This window comes from Thermobia domestica, chromosome 5, assembly GCF_964235325.1.
Source record: "Thermobia domestica chromosome 5, izTheDome1.hap1.1, whole genome shotgun sequence".
NCBI lineage: Eukaryota > Metazoa > Arthropoda > Insecta > Zygentoma > Lepismatidae > Thermobia > Thermobia domestica.
This window is the reverse complement of record NC_137458.1, coordinates 114,681,827-114,703,281: the sequence shown is the minus strand read 5'-3', so window position 1 is coordinate 114,703,281 and position 21,455 is coordinate 114,681,827. Positions and strand designations below refer to the sequence as shown.

Here is a 21,455-nt window from a genome sequence, read left to right as displayed (position 1 = left end):
TATGAAGATAATATAGCTTCGCAAGTTTTAGAGCAAGAAATGAGAAATAGGGAGCAGTTAGATTCTGAATCTGTTTTAGATTACATTTTTCATAAATGGAAATTAATACTCGAATACGATCCGACGATGCCAGTGACCGAACAAATTAACTTGATAATCGATGGGTTATTGCCTTCGTTTTATTCTGTAGTTGTAAGAAAATCGTATAAGACTGTTATTGAGTTAGCAAAGTCCTTAGGTCTAGAGGAAAGAGTTAATTTTCTTGTCAGCATGCGTAGTCAGCAATCGAAGTCCTTGGCAATAACAAACGAATACAATATACATCCTGTTAGTAATAATGCTATACAGCAAAAAGAAAATACTTTAGATGTTAATATTCAGAACGAAAGTGAAATTGTAAGTCAGCCTGAAGAAAAAAATACATTGATAGCTCAGTTGGACGGTATCAAAGTCCAGTTACAAGATCTTGTGCAACGAACTGCGCTCGCAAAAGTTTCTCACGCACACAAAGGAAAATCTGTGTGTATACAATCTTATGAGCATTCGCGTTTGGAGCGAAGAAATCCCATTCATGCATCCTCTCCATCCTTCCATTCGTTGCCTCCTGCTTCTGTCAATGTAAATGAGAATGTTAAATCGAATAATAGGAATAAAGTAGACAATAATATGTGTAATAATGTTAGAAATAGTAAGTGATATTATGTTCCTATTCAATATGAAGCTGATTTGCCTCATGTTAAAGCATATATTGATAATAAGCCGCATTTATTTCTATTGGATTCAGGCAGCACTGTTAGCTTAATTTCTGGTAATAGTTTAAGTAATAAGCATAAAATACTCAAAGGAACTACTTTTATTCGTGGCGTCACAGGAAATTCTCAAGCAAGTGATCAAATCGCTTTAGTAAAATTTAAATTAGAAAGGCAGTATTTCACGCATCCTTTTCGAGTGTATAATAATTTTCCGTATAATAGCATAATTGGCCAAGATTTTTTGAAAAATCATCTTGCAATGGTTGATCACAATAAGAATGCTTTTAGTTTTGTTAAATTTGGTATTCCTCCAAGAATTGAATTGCCGCCATACGTATCTTTTGAAGAAATTTCTAACCACATAGCGAAATTATATAAATCTCAATTTTTAGTGGCTCGCTCTGTTGTTTTGCCTCCTAATTCAAGTGTTCAAGTTACATTAAAAAAAGTAAATGATCTTGCAGGAACTCGCAATTTATTAGTTCCCAATGAGTTAATAGATACGCAGGCAGAAATTTTTGTGCGTAAATCAGTTGTAGACGAAATTCATCCGGTAATATCTGTGATTAATCCTACCAAAAGTAAACTTTACTTGAAAAAAGATGTTGTTTTGGGTTCTGCCGAACATGTTATCAGTAATACCAACTTCAAGAAACAAAATAGCACTAATAATAAGGTTCATCAAGTTAATGCAGTAGATACGAAATCTTTTCCTGAAGGTTATGATAAATATAGAGTAAATGTTAACCCTGAATTGTTGCCACATCAACAGCAGAAATTATATGATTTAGTAGAGGAATTTTATTCTAGTTTTTCTTGGAATGAATTTGACTATGGTTGTGCTAAAGGATATAAGCATAAAATTGAATTAGTAGACAATATCCCAGTGAATCGACCCCAATTTTCGATACCATTTCACCTACGGGATGAGATCAAAAAACAAGTAGATATTTTATTGAAAAGTAAGATCATTGAACCTAGTATTAGTCCGTACAATTCTCCGGTAATGCTTGTTAAAAAGAAGAATGGACAGTATAGATTTATACAGGATGCGAGATTTTTTAACAAAAAAATGGTTCCTGACAGTTTTCCGGTTCCTCCTATCCAGGATATTTTGACTAATTTGGCAGGACGCAAATATCTATGTTCTAGTGAAAACTTGAAAGTCAAGTCAGTATTTCCTCCATCAATTACTGGTAAACTATTAATTTCCTCCATTAAGACTTTATACATGCTATCCGAAGCATGCCTTGAAAAATTGAATTGAAATTGACGGGTTAGTGGAGGTACCATTTCGGTCCGACCACCCCCTCTCACATTGGTGGCTCCCCTTCCCATATTAGGAGAAGCAATATTATAATTAGGAATTTGTCTTCCGCTCAGGTCATTTTCAAATAAATGATTTTCATATTGATACCCCACAAACTCATCGCCACTAGAGCTAGATTGATCATTATCGTGTACAAAACCAGCCCTTATATCATTAAACTGCGCCATATTACTCTTAAATACAAAACAATATAACGGGGAGAGAGGAATTACATATATACATATAAACACTACAATATAAATTGGGAATTTTATATCTATTATGTTTTTGTAATATACTTCCATAAAGTTTCCTCCAACATTAGCATGCGACTTCCATAACTATCAGTTTTACGCATTTAGCAACCTGCCATAAACAATGCAAGAGGTACGAACACATTAACCTCTATACACAAACAGTACCAATTGCAATAAACAAATTGCCAATAAAGCATTAAGCAGGAAATCCTTCCACAGAAACTACCCTAGTAGCAAAATCGATTGGCCCAACGTTGGGAAAATGGTGGTAATGCGACATACAAACGGTGGCCCAACGTCATGTTTGGCCGCTTTGGCAACCAATTCCCACCCAAACCATTTCCCACTTATTCCCCAACCAAAAGAAGGGTGGGCCTTCGTTTACCCAACCAATTCCCAACCATCTCCCAACGTTGGGCCAACTAAACCCCAACAACCTTGAGAATGTTGGGCCTTCATTCACCCAACCAAATCCCACCAGTTTCCCTACGTTACCCCAACTAAACCTCGACGTTGAATGGTGGTTCATCATCCAAACGCTGACGTTTACCCAACCAAATCTAGCATTATTCCCTGACGTTCCCCGACGTGTCCTTGCGACGGATGGGGTAGGGTGGTAATGCATTCCGTTTGGCACCTTTGACTTTTTATATGCTATTCCTGAGATATTCGGATATTATTTATTTACACAGTTATTATTCATATATAATGACGCAGATATTATCGAGTGTATTTGCGTTATTACTATATAAATAATAACTCATGCCTAAATAAATAACAGATCTGAGTATCAGGAATACCATGTAAAAAGTAAAATGTGTCGAACCGAATGCATCTCCACCCTACCTCATCCGCAGCGAAGACACGTTAGGGAACGTCAGGGAATTATGCTACATTTGGTTGCGCACACGACAGCATTGGATGATGAACTACCATTCAACGTAGAGGTTTGGCTGAGCTAACTTCGGAAGACTGAAAATATGGATTATTGAATGTGAAGCAGTCTGCGATTCGACTCGCTCAGCATTTGTGTTGGTCTTACGATAACTTTCGAACATCTGAACCGACTCAAATGAAACTTTCAATGATTATTTATTCGTTCAAAGTACATACCAAGTTCATTGGACAGGAAAATTGGGCAAGAGGGAGAGGGTAAAGCTCCCTAAATGTGCAAAAATGTAGGAAAACACTAAAGAGGAATACTTACATGTTGGGTCAGGATGCGACGTCTTCCGATTGTACATTTTACTAGTACTAAACAATAAACTCCATGGTTCTGGATAATCAATAACCATTAAAACGCTCTGGAAAACCATTAACCATTAAATAACCATCAGTTGATAAGATCTGCTGTCAACAGTCTTTTCTCAATGTTTGCGTCTGATAAAGAGGACGTTAGGTCCTTGAAACTGTAACGTATAGTTATTAATATAATTCATTTTGTTCTGTTCAGAACTGCGTTTTAATGGATACTAGCACTAACCAAGCATATTATTGAAAAATAAAAATCAATAGACAAAGCCAAATAACAAACACGCATTATACCCATTAGAGATTGAGGAACTTTTCCTTGCTATCTTATACACCAATCCACAATACTACTGCAATAACAAAGTAATTGAAAAGAGATCAGTATTAATTAATGAAATAAATTAAACACTGTTCTTAAGTTTCCACTACATATTTTTTATTATAATTGCAAGTTGCAAAATCATTTGTTTTACAACATTACAATCTTCTTAAATGTGAAAAAAATACAATAACAAAGAAAAATAATAAATATTTTTGAAGTTGCAAACAAAATAGTGGTAACTGTTCATTGTAAACAACAATGAGATATGCATATTAAATCTGGATCCATGTTGAAATACCAGCATTATTTCACATATGTGTACGAGCATATGAAAGGGGACCAGCCGGTGGTTAATGATAGAAGTAAATCTGTACATGAAAATGGCATATTTTGAAGCACTATACAATAAACAGTTTTACCTAATGGAAATTCTTATTTTGTTAATGTTACAATTATACTCAGATAGCGTAGATCAGTTATTACTTCTACTACACATGAAGAAATTTTACAGCACCATTGCCTCATATACGTATAAAATAGACTTTTTTGAATGCGATTATATATATATATATATATATACACGTCTGAGTGTCCACTTTCTAAATGCATGCACCCATACATATGTTGTAACATTACAAGAAAAACGTTGAGATGTGTAACCGGCAAGTAAACCTATATATTTCATAATTTCTTAACATACACAACTTAATATTCTGATCAGATAAAACAAGTAAATGCCTTTTTATCTTATAAATCCAAGAAAGCAAATAAATAAAAAAAAAACGCTACATCATAGGAAAAGACAAGTAGACTATAAGAGGCACACATATAGCTATTTTCTATTTAAAATTTTTATGTTAATTTCACCCGAAATTTTTGCATAATAGAATAATTTACATATCTATAGGTTAATTAAGAATATATATATATGTAATGTTAGGTTAATTAGTATATAAAATTGGTGAATTAAACATTTTTATTTGGAATATAAAATATATGTAGGAAAGAAAACTTAACTTGGAAAAGCTCCACTGAGTAAAAAAAAAAAAAAGAAAGAAAGAAAGAAATGTTCCGTAGCAGTTAAAAGCTGTGTACGTGCACCCAGGATTGCTATCTAAAGTTAAAGAATGATTGTGATATGAGAGAAATTTTATCTAGGTCATATATTTAAATCATACTTCTAACTTAGTTAGGTAGAAGTGAGCAGAGTTGCTAACGTTGCTGCAGATAGTGGCCTGGCGACATAGATCCTATCCCACTACCTTTGTATATTTCTGCTCAGATATTTTAGCAAGTGGGTTAGAATTCTTGGGAACAATAAGGCGTTAGATTTTCTTCAAGTGACCATTTTTCACACTAGAAACTTCGATAGCTTGGGTTGGATCCCGCCAGAAAACTTGCCTATATTTTTTTTTTCTTCAAAGCGCGGTTTCGACAAGGAAGAGCTTCTGCTCTTCCTGCGAGTGGGCTTTCCCCCCATTGAAAATTATGAATGCAGTCATATCTTAGCATTATTACATATTTAGAATTGTAGAAATATAAGATAAGATGTAATTTTGGTCAGAAAAGATTTTTCGTTGTTACCTCAACTTTAAAACAAAAGCTTATTACTTTACTGTGCTTGGTGTTGACATTGCTGTAATTGAGACGACAGCGATACGCAGTACCGTGAATGTCATAGCAGTCGATATGTGTATATTTATTGATTATTAATTCTAAATTGAATGTCACTGCTGGAATCCTATGTAAATATAATCAGAGGAATATTAGGTACAATGTAATATACAATATATTGTTGATTCATGATAATTATTGTAAAAAAAAAGTGAAAAACCAAGAACAAATGTGTATGTGGAGGTTGCGAGAGATCACCGCTAGAGTACTCTGGTGAGGTAAACAAAAGCACATGGACTGGTTCGGTAAGGAATGTTGTTTACAAAGAAAATGGATAGTGACGCCGGGGAAAACAATACGAAAACAAGTATTTAACATTTGAGTAACAAAGTGTATGATACACCGTATTAAAGCTTAGTATTTCCTCTATCCAGTGGTCAAACTCAATACAGATGACAAACAATAATAATCTAAGAATAAATGAAAGATTACATGAAAGTGTACTACCCAGACATTTTGGCGACAAAACCATTAGGGTCCGCGAAAAGGGTCTATACATTGAATTTTGGGTAGGTCAGGAGCGAGCCTTGCAAAATCATGTTCTTTTCTCTGAAAGAAAACAGTTTGACAGGGAAGGAGCGAGTTAGTTGGTGTTAAGACGCGATATACAGAGGTCATCCTCTGTGACAGTTAGTGCAAGACTCATCGTGACAATGGTCTGTTTTGTGAGATAGGCACATTTTAAATAGCCGAATTGCGACGTTACTCGAGATAAAGTTTTTTTTTTTCTTTCTTTCGTCTCGATCTGAAATATCAACTCTAGTAAGTCTTTCTCAGAACTTAACGTCATCTCAGAACTTAACTGTGCTTTACGGGAAACACATGTAGCGAGACGAGATTTTTTTTTTTTTAAAAAAAAAGGAGAGTTATAATATTTTTTTTTATAGATGCAGAGACTGAGTTTTGAATCTGCAGCTAGGACAATGAATAGTAGCATATAACTCTCGTATGTAGTTTGCCGTGTGATATATGTATACAATTCGAAAAGTAAAGTTTTAAGTGCGTCATATGTGGCCGATATAGTGAGAACTTTGGAACTGGATCGTAGAACCAGAACATTTTCAGAGACTTTGATGCAATTCAGATGATAATTATCCAGTAACACTGCATAAACCAGATGTCTTCAAATGGATCCAGAGATACTAAGAGAGAGACACCAGTGCAGCAGAGAAACAACCAGAGCAGCGCCCAGTAGCAGCAATTTATACCTTCTAGGAGGTTCCAGGATGCCGAGCGAACTTCAGTGAGAAGAGAAAGGACTGAAGGAAGAAGACAATGAAGAACGCGTCAAAACAATACGTGCACGAACTATGAACAGAAATATATAATGGCCAAATTTTCATAAAAAAATATTTTTTTTATCGACCGGTCACTTCGATTTAATATGCGTGTGAATATAAAATATTTTTTTATATATGTGTGTGAATATCAGTGTTTAAAATCTGTATGATTTCTGTGGAGGAGTGGAGTGTTTACTTTATCACCATTAAAATTTCAACATAATAACACGGAAGTCTTTCTTGTTCGGATTCCAGACATCAATTAAGGTATGTGCATAATTTCGCATATGTTTTTCTTTTACAGCATGGCAAGAACATGTACAGAGAAGGGTGTATGGTTGTTATCTGACCATTTCAATGGAGCATCTGTACTGAAGTAAAGCCACTGATTACCTGAGTTAAAGAGTATTTTGTATATTTCAAATCACTTAATTTTTTTTTAAAAAAAAAAAAGCTCTACCGAATATTTCATTTATATCTTTAATATTTAAGTAATCCATTAATTAATATAACTCATTTACATAACTTCTGTTAATTACTTAATTTAAATACTTCTTGGGACTGTCCATTCAGGGCACTCCACCTTTGTGGTGCGAATATTTAAGTATTTTAATTTTGAAACCTGGCTATGCCCAACACGTTCACTTTAGCCCACCACAAGACCTAACAGTGCGAATGAAAATTCAAAGAGTCATTAAACGTACGATTCGATTTTATAAGGCACAGCATGATGATTTGGATAAAACATACCTACTGTTTCCCTTCCCCCCGCCCTGTGTACGTACAGCTTAAAGTTCAATAAACGTTGCTTTCCTTCTAAAATTAAGAGGCCCCGTCACGGCGAAATCAAAATATCGCTGATTTTACAGTAATTATGATATCTTCAAACAGATAAAAGTAATCGAAAAGTGGAACAAGAGCTCGCTAGACAATATTATTTTACATGAGATACCGTTATCACGACTCACTTATCTGCTTTCGATTTCTAGTCATTTAAAGAATCGGCACTTATTTTTGCGTTTACAAATGGCTGCAAACTCAAAGCTACTAGGTGATTCGTGATAACGGTATCTCATGCAAAATAATATTGTCTAGGGCGCTCTTGTTCCACATTTCGATTCTTTTATCTATTTGAAAATATCACATAATTACTGTAAAATTAGCGGTATTTTAATGTCGCTGTGATTAGCCCTCTTAAAAGTATACTTCATCACAAAGTCAACACTCGAAAAGTAGAGACTATAGAAAATAAAAATATCTCAATAAAGAAATTAGGGCGACTTCCGATTTTTACACCAAGCCTCCGCAAGTGCAGACATTATAATTTTGAAGTAGAAAATGTGTGATTGGACCAATAATCGAACCTGAGACCTTAGGCTCATCATGCTTATGTGCTAACTCACTGTGTCACCCAGTCGATCTAACTCCCAACCACACAATTTCAACTATTGAGGACGGTGTTGTCTTTCTTTCAGACCACATGGAGTGTACTACAACTTCGTTGAGTTTGGACTGCCCCAGTGTCTGCTGGGAAGTCCAATCACAACAGAAAGTTGTGGTATCCTGACTCTCCATATAGTCTGAAAAAAAAAGAACACCGTACTCAAAAGTGTAAATTGTGTGACTGGAAAATGGATCGACTGGGTGACGAAGTTGGTTAGCACACAGGCGCGATAAACCTAAGGACCTGGGTTTGATCTCGAGTCCTGTCACACACTTTTCACTTTTTAAAATTAATAATAATGTCCACTTGAAAAACTGGTGTTTTATCACTGCCTGATCCACAATTCCCATTAAAGGCCAAAAACATTTGGTTGAATTCGAATATAAAGGTAAACCATCCACATTAATTGTAATAGTTACCAAACATGTTCCCTCATTTTCTACCAACAACTTGGAATTTACAAATGGATAAACACATGGAATCAAACCTGATGACTTTTTCTTCACAATATTACGTTCTACGCCAAAGTATTTAAATAGACCCCCTGCACGTGTATCTACATTGGAGCAAGACGGTGTATGTAATAGAGTTCGTGCGTCTAAAGGAAGTTGAGGGAAATATTGGTTTAAAATATGTAACAGAGTGGTAGTGGCTGTATTAGTTATGTTATATTCCTTTGCTCACTGCACCAACTTCACTTCCAAAGAATCAGGAACTTCACCATGTGAACTATCACTCCACATTCCAAAATCACTAGAATTATCATATTCACTGGATACCTCTGAAATGTCGAGGTCACTGACACGTGGAACTTGATCATCATTTCTGCACGCAGTTTCATTCGCATTGTTATCTGAATCTAGTTTATTAGTTTTCTTTATTTCTTGTCCTATTACTTCTGCAGAGAGAAATTTGTATTCATTAACAATTTCTTCATACTCCTTTTGAATCTTGCGGCGCTTAGATCTCGCAGAATCTCCAAAGTTTTCTTTTTCCACTGCTTCCTCCATTTTTCAACCATTTAGCTGTCCTTTTAAAATCGAAGAATTGGATGTAGGTTCAGTAGTTGGCCTCTCATCTCAACCAGAACTGCAAATAAAAGTTAAGTAGCTTATTAGCACAAACAATCCCCTCCAATGCAACGTAATATATATATTTCATATGTACAAAGTGAAAACAGCCGAACTTAATTTATAAAATATAATTTAAATACATTTGCAGTTCGCAATTTTCTAAAGTAAACAAATAAAGGTCCATTCTACCACTGGTTTAGCATTTGCAAATTCTGTGCTTCGCGAATGTCAATACTGGGTAGAAATTTTCATGTACACCTCAGATGAATACTGGAATAAAACTTTCAAAACAGACCCTACCAGAGCCCTTTGTCCTTCCGACTTGTGCCATATACACTTAACACCTTAAAACCTATCGAAATAAATAATGAAGTGGAAAAAATATTTTTAAAACTTCATTTGGCAGTTCTTTTATTTCAATCTTTTTTAAATAACATTTTTCTCTTGTAATAAGTGTTGCGAATCAGGGTTGGCCAAAAGCGTTTTCTTACAAAAAATAAAAAGTCAACCTGTTTCTGTGATTGATTAACAAAAAAATACGTATGGACAGAAATAAATTAACTTGGCCTTCACGTATTTCCAGCAATGGGGTTATAAAGGACAAGATCTACAACTCCTATACGAAGTATATTCGGGAATCGAAATAGTACTTTGCGTATAGAGTTGTGCGGTTCTATCAGTGTATTTTTTAGACCAGGAAATTCCCGTCATAATCATGCCTGCGTTATTATTTATCAACAATATTAACAAGTATGTAACGTCATTTTAGTGACATTGTATTATAATCAATACGCTAGAAATGACGTTTATAAAAGTAATGAATGGTTGAATTTTAAAATAAGAATTTAACCCAACACAGGGTTCTTACAAAATTACTTTTATCATTTTCCCTGATTTCCAGGTGCAAGATGACCTATTTTCCCTGACCCGCGACATTTAATAACATAATGGTGTACTGCTGATGAATGCCCGTAAAAGCTAAATAAAGACTTGGGGCAGCGATTCTCAACCTGTGTGCTGCCAAAGATCAGCAACTTTCAGTTTGTAACTATATACAGTAGACACAGAGCCATTCAAAAGGCTAATAATAGTAGACCAGTGTAAGTTGTCCAAGGAATTGGCATTTGAGCTAGTGAAGAGACTTTATAAGACATCTTCAAATAATATTATACACTAACGTTAAATTTCCTTATATAAAACACTAAAAGATTAGCCATCCTTCTGCACATAACTTAAGAATTCTTTAAAAAAAAATGGCAACAAATTGATTCGATAAATTTCGAAAAAAAAAACCTAAAAGTTTAGTAAACAAACCAAAAAAAAAAAAAAAACGATACTTTAATGGAATTTCTCAATATTTCTTTGAATTCAATAAAATGGAAAATAAAACAATGAGAAACATTTCAAAATAATATGTTAATGTATATGCAACTGTGAGAATTCAAATTGTGAATTTTCCACCCTCAAACGCAAAAATATTTGAAAGTTTAACATAATGAAAGTTATGACGAGCGAACATTACAGCTGCCCATACCAATTCCTACCGATTTTTTTTTTTTCAGTTATTGCAATAGATCCTACTTGGTATCACAACAAAACAAATTTATTGTTATACATATTATACAACATATTAAAAGATAACGAGAATTTTAGGAATGACCCCTCCCCCCAAAAAAATGCATCAAAAGATTGCGATCTTGGCCGATTATTAGTTTCCGGATCAGGAGCTACAAAATTTTTGAACGGCACCTAAATGATTTTTTTTTTTTTTTTTTTTAACGGAATAAGCTCATACAGAGTTAAGTGATAATTTTCTCTTTCTTTTCCCGTTTCTTCCAAAGCCGAATTGTCTTGTTCTCGCACATTTTACAGAAGTTCAGAGCTTTGAAGTTCCGCGTGCGTAGGCCAATCGGTCCATACGCTTGCAATCACTCGGATATTTCCTATACCAACTAGCCTGTATTGATTATACCATCTCGACGTTTGCTCCATGGTTGTGGAGGATATTACTGAAGGAAGATTTTTCCAGTCCCTACAAACAACAATCAACACTACAGTCACTGACATAAACACATTCTCTCTTGCTATTTATGGATGGAAGATTTCATCCATGAATAACGTAAGACATAATGTTTTTGTCTGTTTGGTGGGAGTTTCGCGTCCCTTTTCAGCAGCGAGGCTATATCGAGACAGAACCTAAATTTTAAGGTGGGATCTGAACCACTACTCGAGTTGCTATCCGAGGCATTAGGTTCCCAGGTGAATTTGAATCTGCGACCACGCGCACTGAAGGCGAGCGCTGTAACCGTAACGACGGCTACGGGGGAACCCGAGAGAGAGAGAGAGAGAGAGAGAGTTTTATATCACTGAGTGTAGTGTTAGTTAGTTTTTAGAAGGACTGCTAAAAAAATCTTACTTCCATAAATTCCTTCTCAATATTTTAATTTTGTAAGGTTCTCTTCAATCAATAAACAAATAAATGTGATTTAGTGGTTAGTCTGCAGTTTCATTCGAATCCAAAAAAAGTAAAAAATTCTTCATCCATGTATATCAAAATGATACAGTGTTCTATGTCAGTGAGTACAATATTAGTTGTTTACAGAGTTTGGAAAAAATCTTACTTCAATAATATTCTTCCCAACCATGGACTAAATGTCGAGATGGTACGGTGAACCCAAGTTAACTGTTGCTATACGGAATATCCGAGTAATTTAAAATTAATGGACCAAAATTGGATCTGAGAAACCTGTAATTTATTTTCGAGAGAAAATTGGCTATTCCCTGTAACGTATAGCGAATTAAATGAAAATGAGATCTTTCAGTTTTACGTCCCACGGTTATGACGGTTAGGCAAAAGTAGACGATGATGATGAGAAATGAATAAAATGGTGGAATGAAAAAGTGGGAGGAAACGGGAGAATCCCGAAAAAAACCACGAGTACGGTGTTTGTCCACCACAAAGTTCACACAGCGCGAGCTAGGATCGAACCAGTATAGCGAATTAAAATGCTGTGTGGTCGAATGATGGGGACTCTAATGTTAAACTTCGCTCTATGCTTAAAAGTTCCCTTTGAAGCATTTTGGCTGAAAAAAATTGATATAGAAATGTAATAAATGTGATGGGCTTTCACACTAACGTGCGTTATTCAGGATTCTTTTTCTGACATGCAACGAATAACTTGAATACAGAACATTTATCTTTCGAACAGACTTGAAAAGAAAGAAAGTGAAGAGAGAGGACATAGTCGAAGTAGTAATGCAACTTACTGTCAATAATCTATTGCAGCATGGAGAACAAGGATGATGCCGATAAAGTAATGAGTCTGTTAAACAAATCTACTATACTTACTAAAACACTCACATTTGGTAATCTCACTTCTATTTGGAAGCAACAGTTCACGATATGTGAATTTTGGACATCGTTTAAAACTTATTTCAAATTTTTTGACATTTAAATAAAATAAAATAAATAAATAAATAAAAATAAAAAAAAAAATATATAAAAAGAAAATTCAATTAGGCCGTCATTTCGAAGTGGGGCATCTTGACTTTTCCCAAGTTTACAGGAGAGCGATTTAAAGTTCTACGGGAAATTTGATTTTTAAATCTTCATATCGCCGGAACTATAATGAAGTGAGATACTGCATTTTAACAGTTGATAGAACACGTGGAAGTCATAATAGAAAAACGCACTTTTTTTCAAGTTACGCCCCTTTGCGTTTTCACCCCTGAATTTGTAAAGCGTACAAGTTGTGTTTCGCGCATATTATCGAAGGAAACGAGCATCAATGAATAGTAAGTAAATCCTGTAGGTCTGTTATTCACGAATGGAACCTACACAAGATTCAGTCACAACAATAACGCACGTATGAACCTCAGATCGCGAGAGGAAGGAGGGGAAGGTGGCATTTTGCTCAATGTACTTGATAGGAGTGGTGACTGTCCAAAATTTGTCCTCAAACAAAATGCATATTAGATAGGAGTTTCCAATCAAAGCATACCTTTCAGTATTTGCATTATTCTCAGGGTTCTTAGTGCTTCTTTACCCTTTCTACCGGTCCAGTTGAATTTCTTTGCTGCGTCGTTACTGAATACTTTTTCTAACATTCGTCTCACTAACTTCTCAACACTTTTACCACCCAAGGTACTCAAAGCTATTTGCTGTAAGCAAATATAATAAAAGCAGTTATAATTATACATATTACCAATACACTAGTTGTTACTAACGAATAGCAGGACACAATGAACTAAAAATATCAATTTTTTCCTTGCCTAGCATAGAAACGAAGAAAACTAGAAGTAATAGATGAAAGGGTTCCTGCTCGTTTGGCAAAATCAAATTTCCTGACTTTTCCAGGTTCTTAAATACCACTACTTAGAGATGTTTAGATAGCATATATTTGTACCAGTGCACAGAGCAATACAATTTGCACACGAAAGAACGGAAACAGAACATTTTAAATATGAAACATCCCGTAACAACTAGCCGGATAAGGCAAACAGTAAAATATGCTATTATTTCCAAACATGAAAATATTGGCGAACCGAATTTTAAAAGCATAATGAAGCATAAAGAACATACTGTGCAAATAACGAATAATTTTCGGAAATTGGAATGCCCCTTTAACTGAAAGTGACATACCGTTTAATAATTCTTGTACCCAAGATTTACAATGAAAAATACTTAATATGTGTAGCAAATATACAATGAAAAACTTATTTCTCTTTAATCATTTCGCCAACACTGAATAAATAATTGTTTTCTTATGATACAAAAACAAAGGAAGCAGGGATGCTACTTCAGGGATATTTCCATTGCATTGTGTATAACATTTTGTTTATAATCTAGATACAACACACACGTTACATAACAGCTTAAGATGCGGGAAAATGTTTAAGTCATGACCATTTTCTATATACATAGTCTTAAAATTCTCCTGGTGGGAAAACCCTGAAAGTCCCTGTTAGGATGGCGGAGCCGAACTTGAGCCCAAAATACAACGAACGCAAGTCCAAGTCTCTATAAAATAAGATATGCCCTATAGGCTTCATTAGGTTATGTATACTGAAACGAAGTTATTCATAATTGCTTCCGCGGTTGTGAATATTCATATTACAACAACTGAGACATTCATAGAAACAGATGCCGAATGTTTCTACCACACACGCCCCAACATGACACGTTAAGGTCGTTGACTGCTCTGTAGCGGCTTAATATATGAACAATTTATGTGGCATGTTATATAGATTCATACTAGGAGAGACGCCAATTGCTGGTATGAACAAGTTTATTTCTATCATAGTTGCTGCATTATCAATGTTCGAAACTACAAAGGAAATTATGACCCACTTTGTTTATTCAGTTTCAACTTGCCACGAGTCATTGAACAAATGTAAGATACCTAATGGGAAGTATCACCCCGTATAATATAAAAATACGGAAATTACGGTCTAAAATACTACAGTGAGCTCAAAACCTACCAAACTTGTAGCATTATTTTCATTGTGTGCCCATTCTTCCAGTGATTTAACCGATGATACCGTTTCACAGGGTAGAGTCAGACCGTCGGGTAATACCAGTGGTTGCGAAATTCCCGGTGAACGTAAATTTCCGTGGACGTATTCCAGTATGCGTGACTGGGTTTCTTCTATGCGTTCCAGACGTCCCTTAATGTTCGCCAAATGCTTAGCAATAACCGTGAAACCTGCGGAAAAAATGAAGTATAACCTGTATTGCATATATAATAACTTTTAAGAAATAGAAAAAAAAAAAGAAATATAAAAGGAAAATAACTTTTTTTTTTTTTTGCAACATTACGATTTCGAATGCTCATAATTTCGGCATTTTTTGTTTAAGAATGTTAACCCTTGTGTACTACCAAGAACACTTTTACACAGGAATTACATGGGGTCTTCTAGAATCCCACCTAAATTATGTTCTTTACGCAGAACCATCAAAGAGACAACTTAAATATTTAGCATGCATCTTTAGCATACACTCGAGATAGTTTGCAAGAAAAGTGAACTATAATCTCACTTGTTTAACAGCTGTAACATGAGAAACAAATCTGGGGTTCCAAAAGACCCCATGGTAGTACACAAGAGTTAAAAATAGTACTACTAATAATTTCTGAACTTTGTTTTCAGAATTTTATTCATTTATTAATAAATATTTGCACCAGTTCAGTTTCATAGAGGGTACAAAACCAACTAACCATTTCTGCTTTCAAGGATATAATAGTTAATGGGTGAAGGAGTTTACTTCAGCCAGTCTCAAATGCATTCATTGCAACATATTTTGAATGTACAATTCTAGGATATACTCATTTATATGCCTGCTTTCAAAACCCGATATTATGATATTGATCTTACAGTTTGGGTATTCTAATTTCTCCTCTCAGCCGTTCAGTCCAGCTTATCTACTGACCGCAAACACGCTCTGCACCACGCGGGAGTCTGGTGCAGGGTGGAAAATACTAACAGTGAGTTTTCTCTTTTAAACAGTGTTATTTTTAATTTAATAATTTCTTTCGCTTTGGATAATACATCTCGAGACCTGAGAAAAAACATTGGGAATTAGAGTTAAATGTTAATTAGCTATGAATTTTCATAGCAAATTTCCTAATTGGGATTAAATTTTGAATTGATTCCCAATCTTTAACTGATTGCAATCCCAAACACTTTTTCATATGCATCGAGGAAAAAGTATATCAACATTCAACAAATGATACATATGTGTGTGTGTGTGTGTGTGTGTAAAATCGGCCGGTTCAGAACTAGTTTACGGCATGAGATGCATAAATTTCGACTCAAGTTATGTAAAATGCACAGGGTTTTCAACCTTGGGTGCAGATGGGGTGGGGGAGGAACACCCGAAATACGTCCCTGAAGTCTGCATTGTTCTCCTCTTTCTACTTGTAACAAAAATTGTTGTGTTCAGTACTCTATATTTTTGGCGAAGTTTGAACAATGCAGACTCGTTGTTTAAAAAAAACAATAGTAGGCGTATTTCCGCCATTAAATAAAAAAAAGTGTGCCTTTGCGCCAAATATCATAGTTCCTTCCACGTACAGATATAGTGCTACTTAAAATACAATAAATAGCCAACAACCAGGCCTAGCATATATTTCGCGGTTCCACTCGAGCAGAATGTTTTACCAAAAAGAAAATTTATAGCTAAATACGATGTGAAATATCTTTTGTGAAAGAATGGAAGTGTGAATGTAAGAAATTACTGTCAGTGCACAGCATATTTAAATGAATTTTGAGTGAGTGAAAGTGTGCGTCTCCACTATCCTCGTTTATGCGTACACCCTCCGTCGCTGACGCGCCTGCCCCATACGGACGCACCCCCTCGCTTTCGCTCGCGCCTCCCTGCTCTGACTCAGACAGCATTCGTGTTTCTCAGTGGCCACCTAGTACAAGTTAGTTCGTGTTTTATGCATTGTAGTTTGTGTGCCATACGTCCATACTGTATTTATACTGAGCCCCAGGGTTGGCAAAAACCATGGTTTTTATTGTAAAACCAAAAAAAAACAGGGTTTTTTGGTTTAAATAATTTGCTCTATGTATTAATATCACGTATGGACAGAAATAAGCTTTTTTCGCCTTGGTGTTAGTATGCAACAACCGGGTTATGCTGGAAGGGGTCACATAAGCTTAAAGCGGAATCCAAACTGCTTCTCGGCTTACATCCAAGAGAAATTGTCCTCTATTTGAACTCGAAACCGGGACTAATTGGCCACAAATGCGATACGTCTGCCGACTCACTCACGAAGGACTCCTGGTAAAAATACGTTGACTAATCTTTACATATTTGTCAATATAATCATCAAGAGTCATTAGGACAGAAGGACAAAAAGATAAACAATTGCACAAATGGAACCATTATATAGAATTACATATGGACAATTTCAAAGTACTACAGAGTACAGAAGAACTAATTTAGTCCAAGTTAAAGAAATATAACTATTTACTTTGCATATCAGTAAGAAAAGTGAATAAAGATACGAATTGAGTCCACTTAGGCTCTGACCAATTTATACAAAAGTAGTTACCAAAGATACTTGTTATTTCAATAATTGCCTCCAGTGGGGTTTGTATGACCCCACTCCCCGAAAAAGTACGGTACTTCGATGTATTTTATCAATAGTAAACATTATTAAAACGAAACAATGTTTAGAATTTTCCTTTGGTTGCATAACAATAATAACAAACTATAAAAAAATCACAAAAGAAACATCCATAAAGTCACATAAAAAAAAAGTTGCTTTTGTAATATAATCTCTTTGAGTAAAGAATGGGGAATTTAGGTCTGAATATAGTACGAATAATACATGGGAGTGAAACGTGATAGCCTACAAATATGTGTTCATCAAAATTTTACGAATAGTTACACTTTTACGAACATTTTGTTTTTTGGTTTAAACCAGTTTAAAAAAAAAAAAACAGCTGGTTTAAATCATGGTTTAAACCACCTTGGTTTAAACCAGCCAACCCTGCTGAGCCCTCCTGCAGTCAATCTGCAAGTAGTAATGGAGCTCCTCCAGGGTTTGAAAGAAACCGGGTCTTTTTGAAAAAGCACAACCCACCTGGGCCCATATGGGTATTTTCCAGTTTAATTGGTTTCTTTCGAAATATTTCAATGTCTCTTGATTTGTAGTGTGGACACCCGCTATTTTGAACAAAATGGCCGCCATTTTGAAATTTTACATTGGTATGCAGCCAAAGTCTGTACAGGAAATTTACAGAAAATCTCCTGATTGTACCCTGAAAATTTAAGCTTAAAAGACTGAAAGTAGTACCGTGTAGTATGTGTGGTACAGGCAGACGAACGAATAAATATAGATAGAATCATGCCGGGAGCCTCAATGACGTTCGCAAAAATATTAATTTAAAACAAATATATAACTCATGTTTTATAAAATAAATAGTTTTATCGGTGAAGTTCACTTCCGATACTTTGTGTTCAATTATGGGAATTTCCCGAGCATTTCTTTCGCGATGTTTTCTTTCTTTTTTTTTCTTTCTAAAATCCAAGCTTTTTTTTACTGTACATCGAAACTTCTAGTAGTATGGAAGTTTGAATTCAGCACTTGAAATAATAAGCGTCACACGGTTTTCGGAACTCTGAGCATTACGCTTCTTAAATTTGACAAGAATTTTTACGCTATTGCTGCTGTTGATTCTACAGAATGCTTATTTGAGGAGGAGCAACAAATAACTGGACTAAACAGCTGTTGTTGGAAAACCAAATTTTACTTAAGAATACTTGTGTTACCATCAAAGGTAACCAAAAATAAAAAATAAATAATAATAATAATAAATAAGGGTTAAGTTCCGTAGCACCGGACCAATTTTAGGAAATTTACCCGGTCAATTGAAGAATTTATTTAAGTTTGCGAGTAAGAATGAGTGAAAGTGGGGTAAGTAAAATAGTAAAAGTGAAGAAAGTTGTTTTTGATTTTGTAAGCGGCACTGTATGTGGAGGCGGAAGGACTACTTCGCAGAGAGGTACATTTGTTATGATATTGTAGTGCGAAAGGCAAGGTGTTGGGGAAGAAGGAAGAGCATTTCGAGGGCTATTTAGCGGACTATTTATTTAAGGAAAGGAAACCCCACGAAACTGTTGTACACGATTTTCTTCTTGAAATCGGAAAAGTTTACAAGCCTCAGTTTTGATAAGTGACTTCCAAGTGAACGGGAACGTTGTCACTACCCTCGCTTACGCGTATACCCACCTGCTCCCTTCGGACGCACCCCCTCGCTCCGCTCGGGTCTCTCTGCCCTGACTCGGTTCGACAGAATTCGTGCTTTTTTAGTGGCCACCTAGCACAGGTTGGTTTGTGTTTCTGTGCTGTAGTAGTTTTTATGCCCCTAACGTAAAGTAACATAATTTGATGTAATCCAACAAAATATAACCGAATGCAGTGCATTTTGGTGCTTTTTCCAGTTTTCAAATTGGTCCGGCGTTACGGCACTAATGCCAAAAATAATACTAGTAGTTTCACTAATGCAGTACATATTTACTGGTAGTACCGGCACTCTGTGAGGGATAACGTCCCTCGGTGTCGCAGTTGGCGAGCACACTATTCACGGAAAGTATCTTCTAAAATATAAAATTGGATATTTTATTTCAAATAGGCTATAAGCATAATCTGCACTTTAATTTGTTCTATAATTATCTCAAGCTAAGAGAAGGTTTTTTTCTTTTTATCCATTCAGTGCATTCTAAAGTTTATAAAGGTCTTATGTTGAACTAGCAGCGTTCACCCCGCTTCGCTGCGGTCACCCCGGAACGCAATAAACTTTGTTACTTAGATAATTTTTACTTTTTCGCTTTCAAGTGATATGATAAAAACCATAGAAGATTGCAGTAAATGTTAACATTATATCGCCTGTCATTTATGTTAACCCGCCCCGCTTCGCTGCGGTCACCCCCGAACGCAATAAACTTTGTTACTTAGATAATTTTTACTTTTTCGCTTTCAAGTGATATGATAAAAACCATTATAACGCCTGTCATTTATGTTAACCCGCCGAGTGACACGGTCATGCGGGTTGCATATAAATACGTTTATTTTTATACCTATGATGAACTAATAACAAAGGATTTGTACGTATGGACACCTGAATGGTCAATTATCTCAAGACACTGGTAATTGAAAATTAAAGTGATATGATAAAAAACATCTAGGGTCCAAATCCTAACAACCCCCCAAAAATGAAAGAAATCGGTTCAGCCGTATTAGCGTGATGAGCGGACAAAGGATTTTGTGCGTTCTCTTTTATATATATAGATGCTGTTGAGTACCTTAACGTGAAAGCATCTGATTCGCCCAATGAAAGTTCAAAATATGATAAAAATCACTTTCAATATGGTCGCCTTAGTTGTACCAATAAAAGTACTAACAAAAAGCTCAAAAACCCAGATGGTTTTTTTCAAGTGGGTCCAACCCGAAAAAACCCGGTGGGTTTTATCGGGCAGGGCCCCCCTGGGCAAACCCTGATCTCCTCACTTAATGCATGCTCTGCTAAAAGGAATACAAAGCCCTAACATAACTTGAAAATGTAGGAAACGTGTCAAAATTTGGTAGAATCGTGTGCTCGAGTAATGCCCATTTCAGTACATAAAAAGCAAAAATTTCCTAACTGATACACAGTGTTCCTCTGAAAACCAAAACTAGGCCTAATTGTTCAATATATTCGGCAAAGTTTCTGAAATTGGTTGGGACTTTGGCAATTCACTCAAAATCTAAGTACAAGGGGCATATGTCTTAAAGTTTATTGCATGCTGTTTTCAGTACATTTTGGCACTATTTCCCTTTTTTCAAGTGACTGAAGAATCGTTACTAATGCATAAACTTATACAAAGTCAAAGCATTATGTCACACTTGGGTGGAAGAGCAGAACTAACCTAACCTAATGTGCATGCGCAGGAACAATGCATTGTAGCCAAAGATAATCGGCCAAACTGAACCCAGAAATATTTATTAACTCTAATTTCCATGCACACATCTGCTGTACTGTAACCCAGTGAAGAGTGTAACTAGCTCACGTAAACTAATTTTGCCTTCTTAAAATGGATATTAATCATTTCAATGTTAATTAGTGTTAACACATTCTACATTAGCACTCCATGCACAATCATAACCTGTTCACCCACATGTTTTCTTTAAAAAAAAAAAAGTATGGAAATTATTTTATATAGAACGATTATATAACCTACTTACATTTCTTGTCTTGTCTTGTCTTGTCTTGTCTTCTTCACTATGAATAGTGCTGGTTTTTTGCATCAGGTCTAAATCTTTTTACAAAAGTACTTAAGTTTGGCCACACTCTTTCTTCTGTAACTATAGCGACAACCCAATGACCACAACACTTCTAATATGGCGGTGAAGAACTGCGCATGAACAGTAACGCACTCTACCAACATCAAGTATGGAGTTAGCGACCTTTACCCAACGATAAAAATCAGTGGTCGTGTGGTGGGAAAAAATGCTTTTCGTAGAGCGATTCCCCGTTATTTAGCCAACGCTAAAGTAACGTATTTCTTGGTTGGGAAAACAGTCAACTCGAGTATAGTTGCATGAA

The 21,455-nt window shown here is 35.5% G+C and overlaps 1 protein-coding gene across 2 annotated transcripts; it reads right to left on the bottom strand.

Annotated features, from left to right (window-relative positions):
- Positions 1–3,993: 3,993 nt before the first annotated feature.
- On the bottom strand, positions 3,994–21,252 carry LOC145686048 (uncharacterized). Of its 2 annotated transcripts, XM_081758927.1 has the most exons (4): positions 21,095–21,252; positions 14,844–15,067; positions 13,364–13,523; positions 3,994–9,378 (listed from the first exon to the last, which is right to left on the bottom strand). In XM_081758927.1, the coding sequence occupies exon 4, from the start codon at positions 9,297–9,299 to the stop codon at positions 8,970–8,972; it is 330 nt and encodes a 109-aa protein (XP_081615053.1). In that variant the 5' UTR covers positions 9,300–9,378; positions 13,364–13,523; positions 14,844–15,067; positions 21,095–21,252; the 3' UTR covers positions 3,994–8,969. The 2 variants fall into 2 exon arrangements, with proteins under 2 accessions (XP_081615053.1, XP_081615055.1); XM_081758929.1 differs by lacking the exon at positions 13,364–13,523.
- Between the last annotated feature and the right edge of the window lie 203 nt (positions 21,253–21,455).

Coding starts and splice junctions, on each gene's coding strand:
- LOC145686048 (XM_081758927.1), bottom strand. CDS start 9,299: ATGGAGGAAGCAGTGGAAAAAGAAAACTTTGGAGATTCTGCGAGATCT.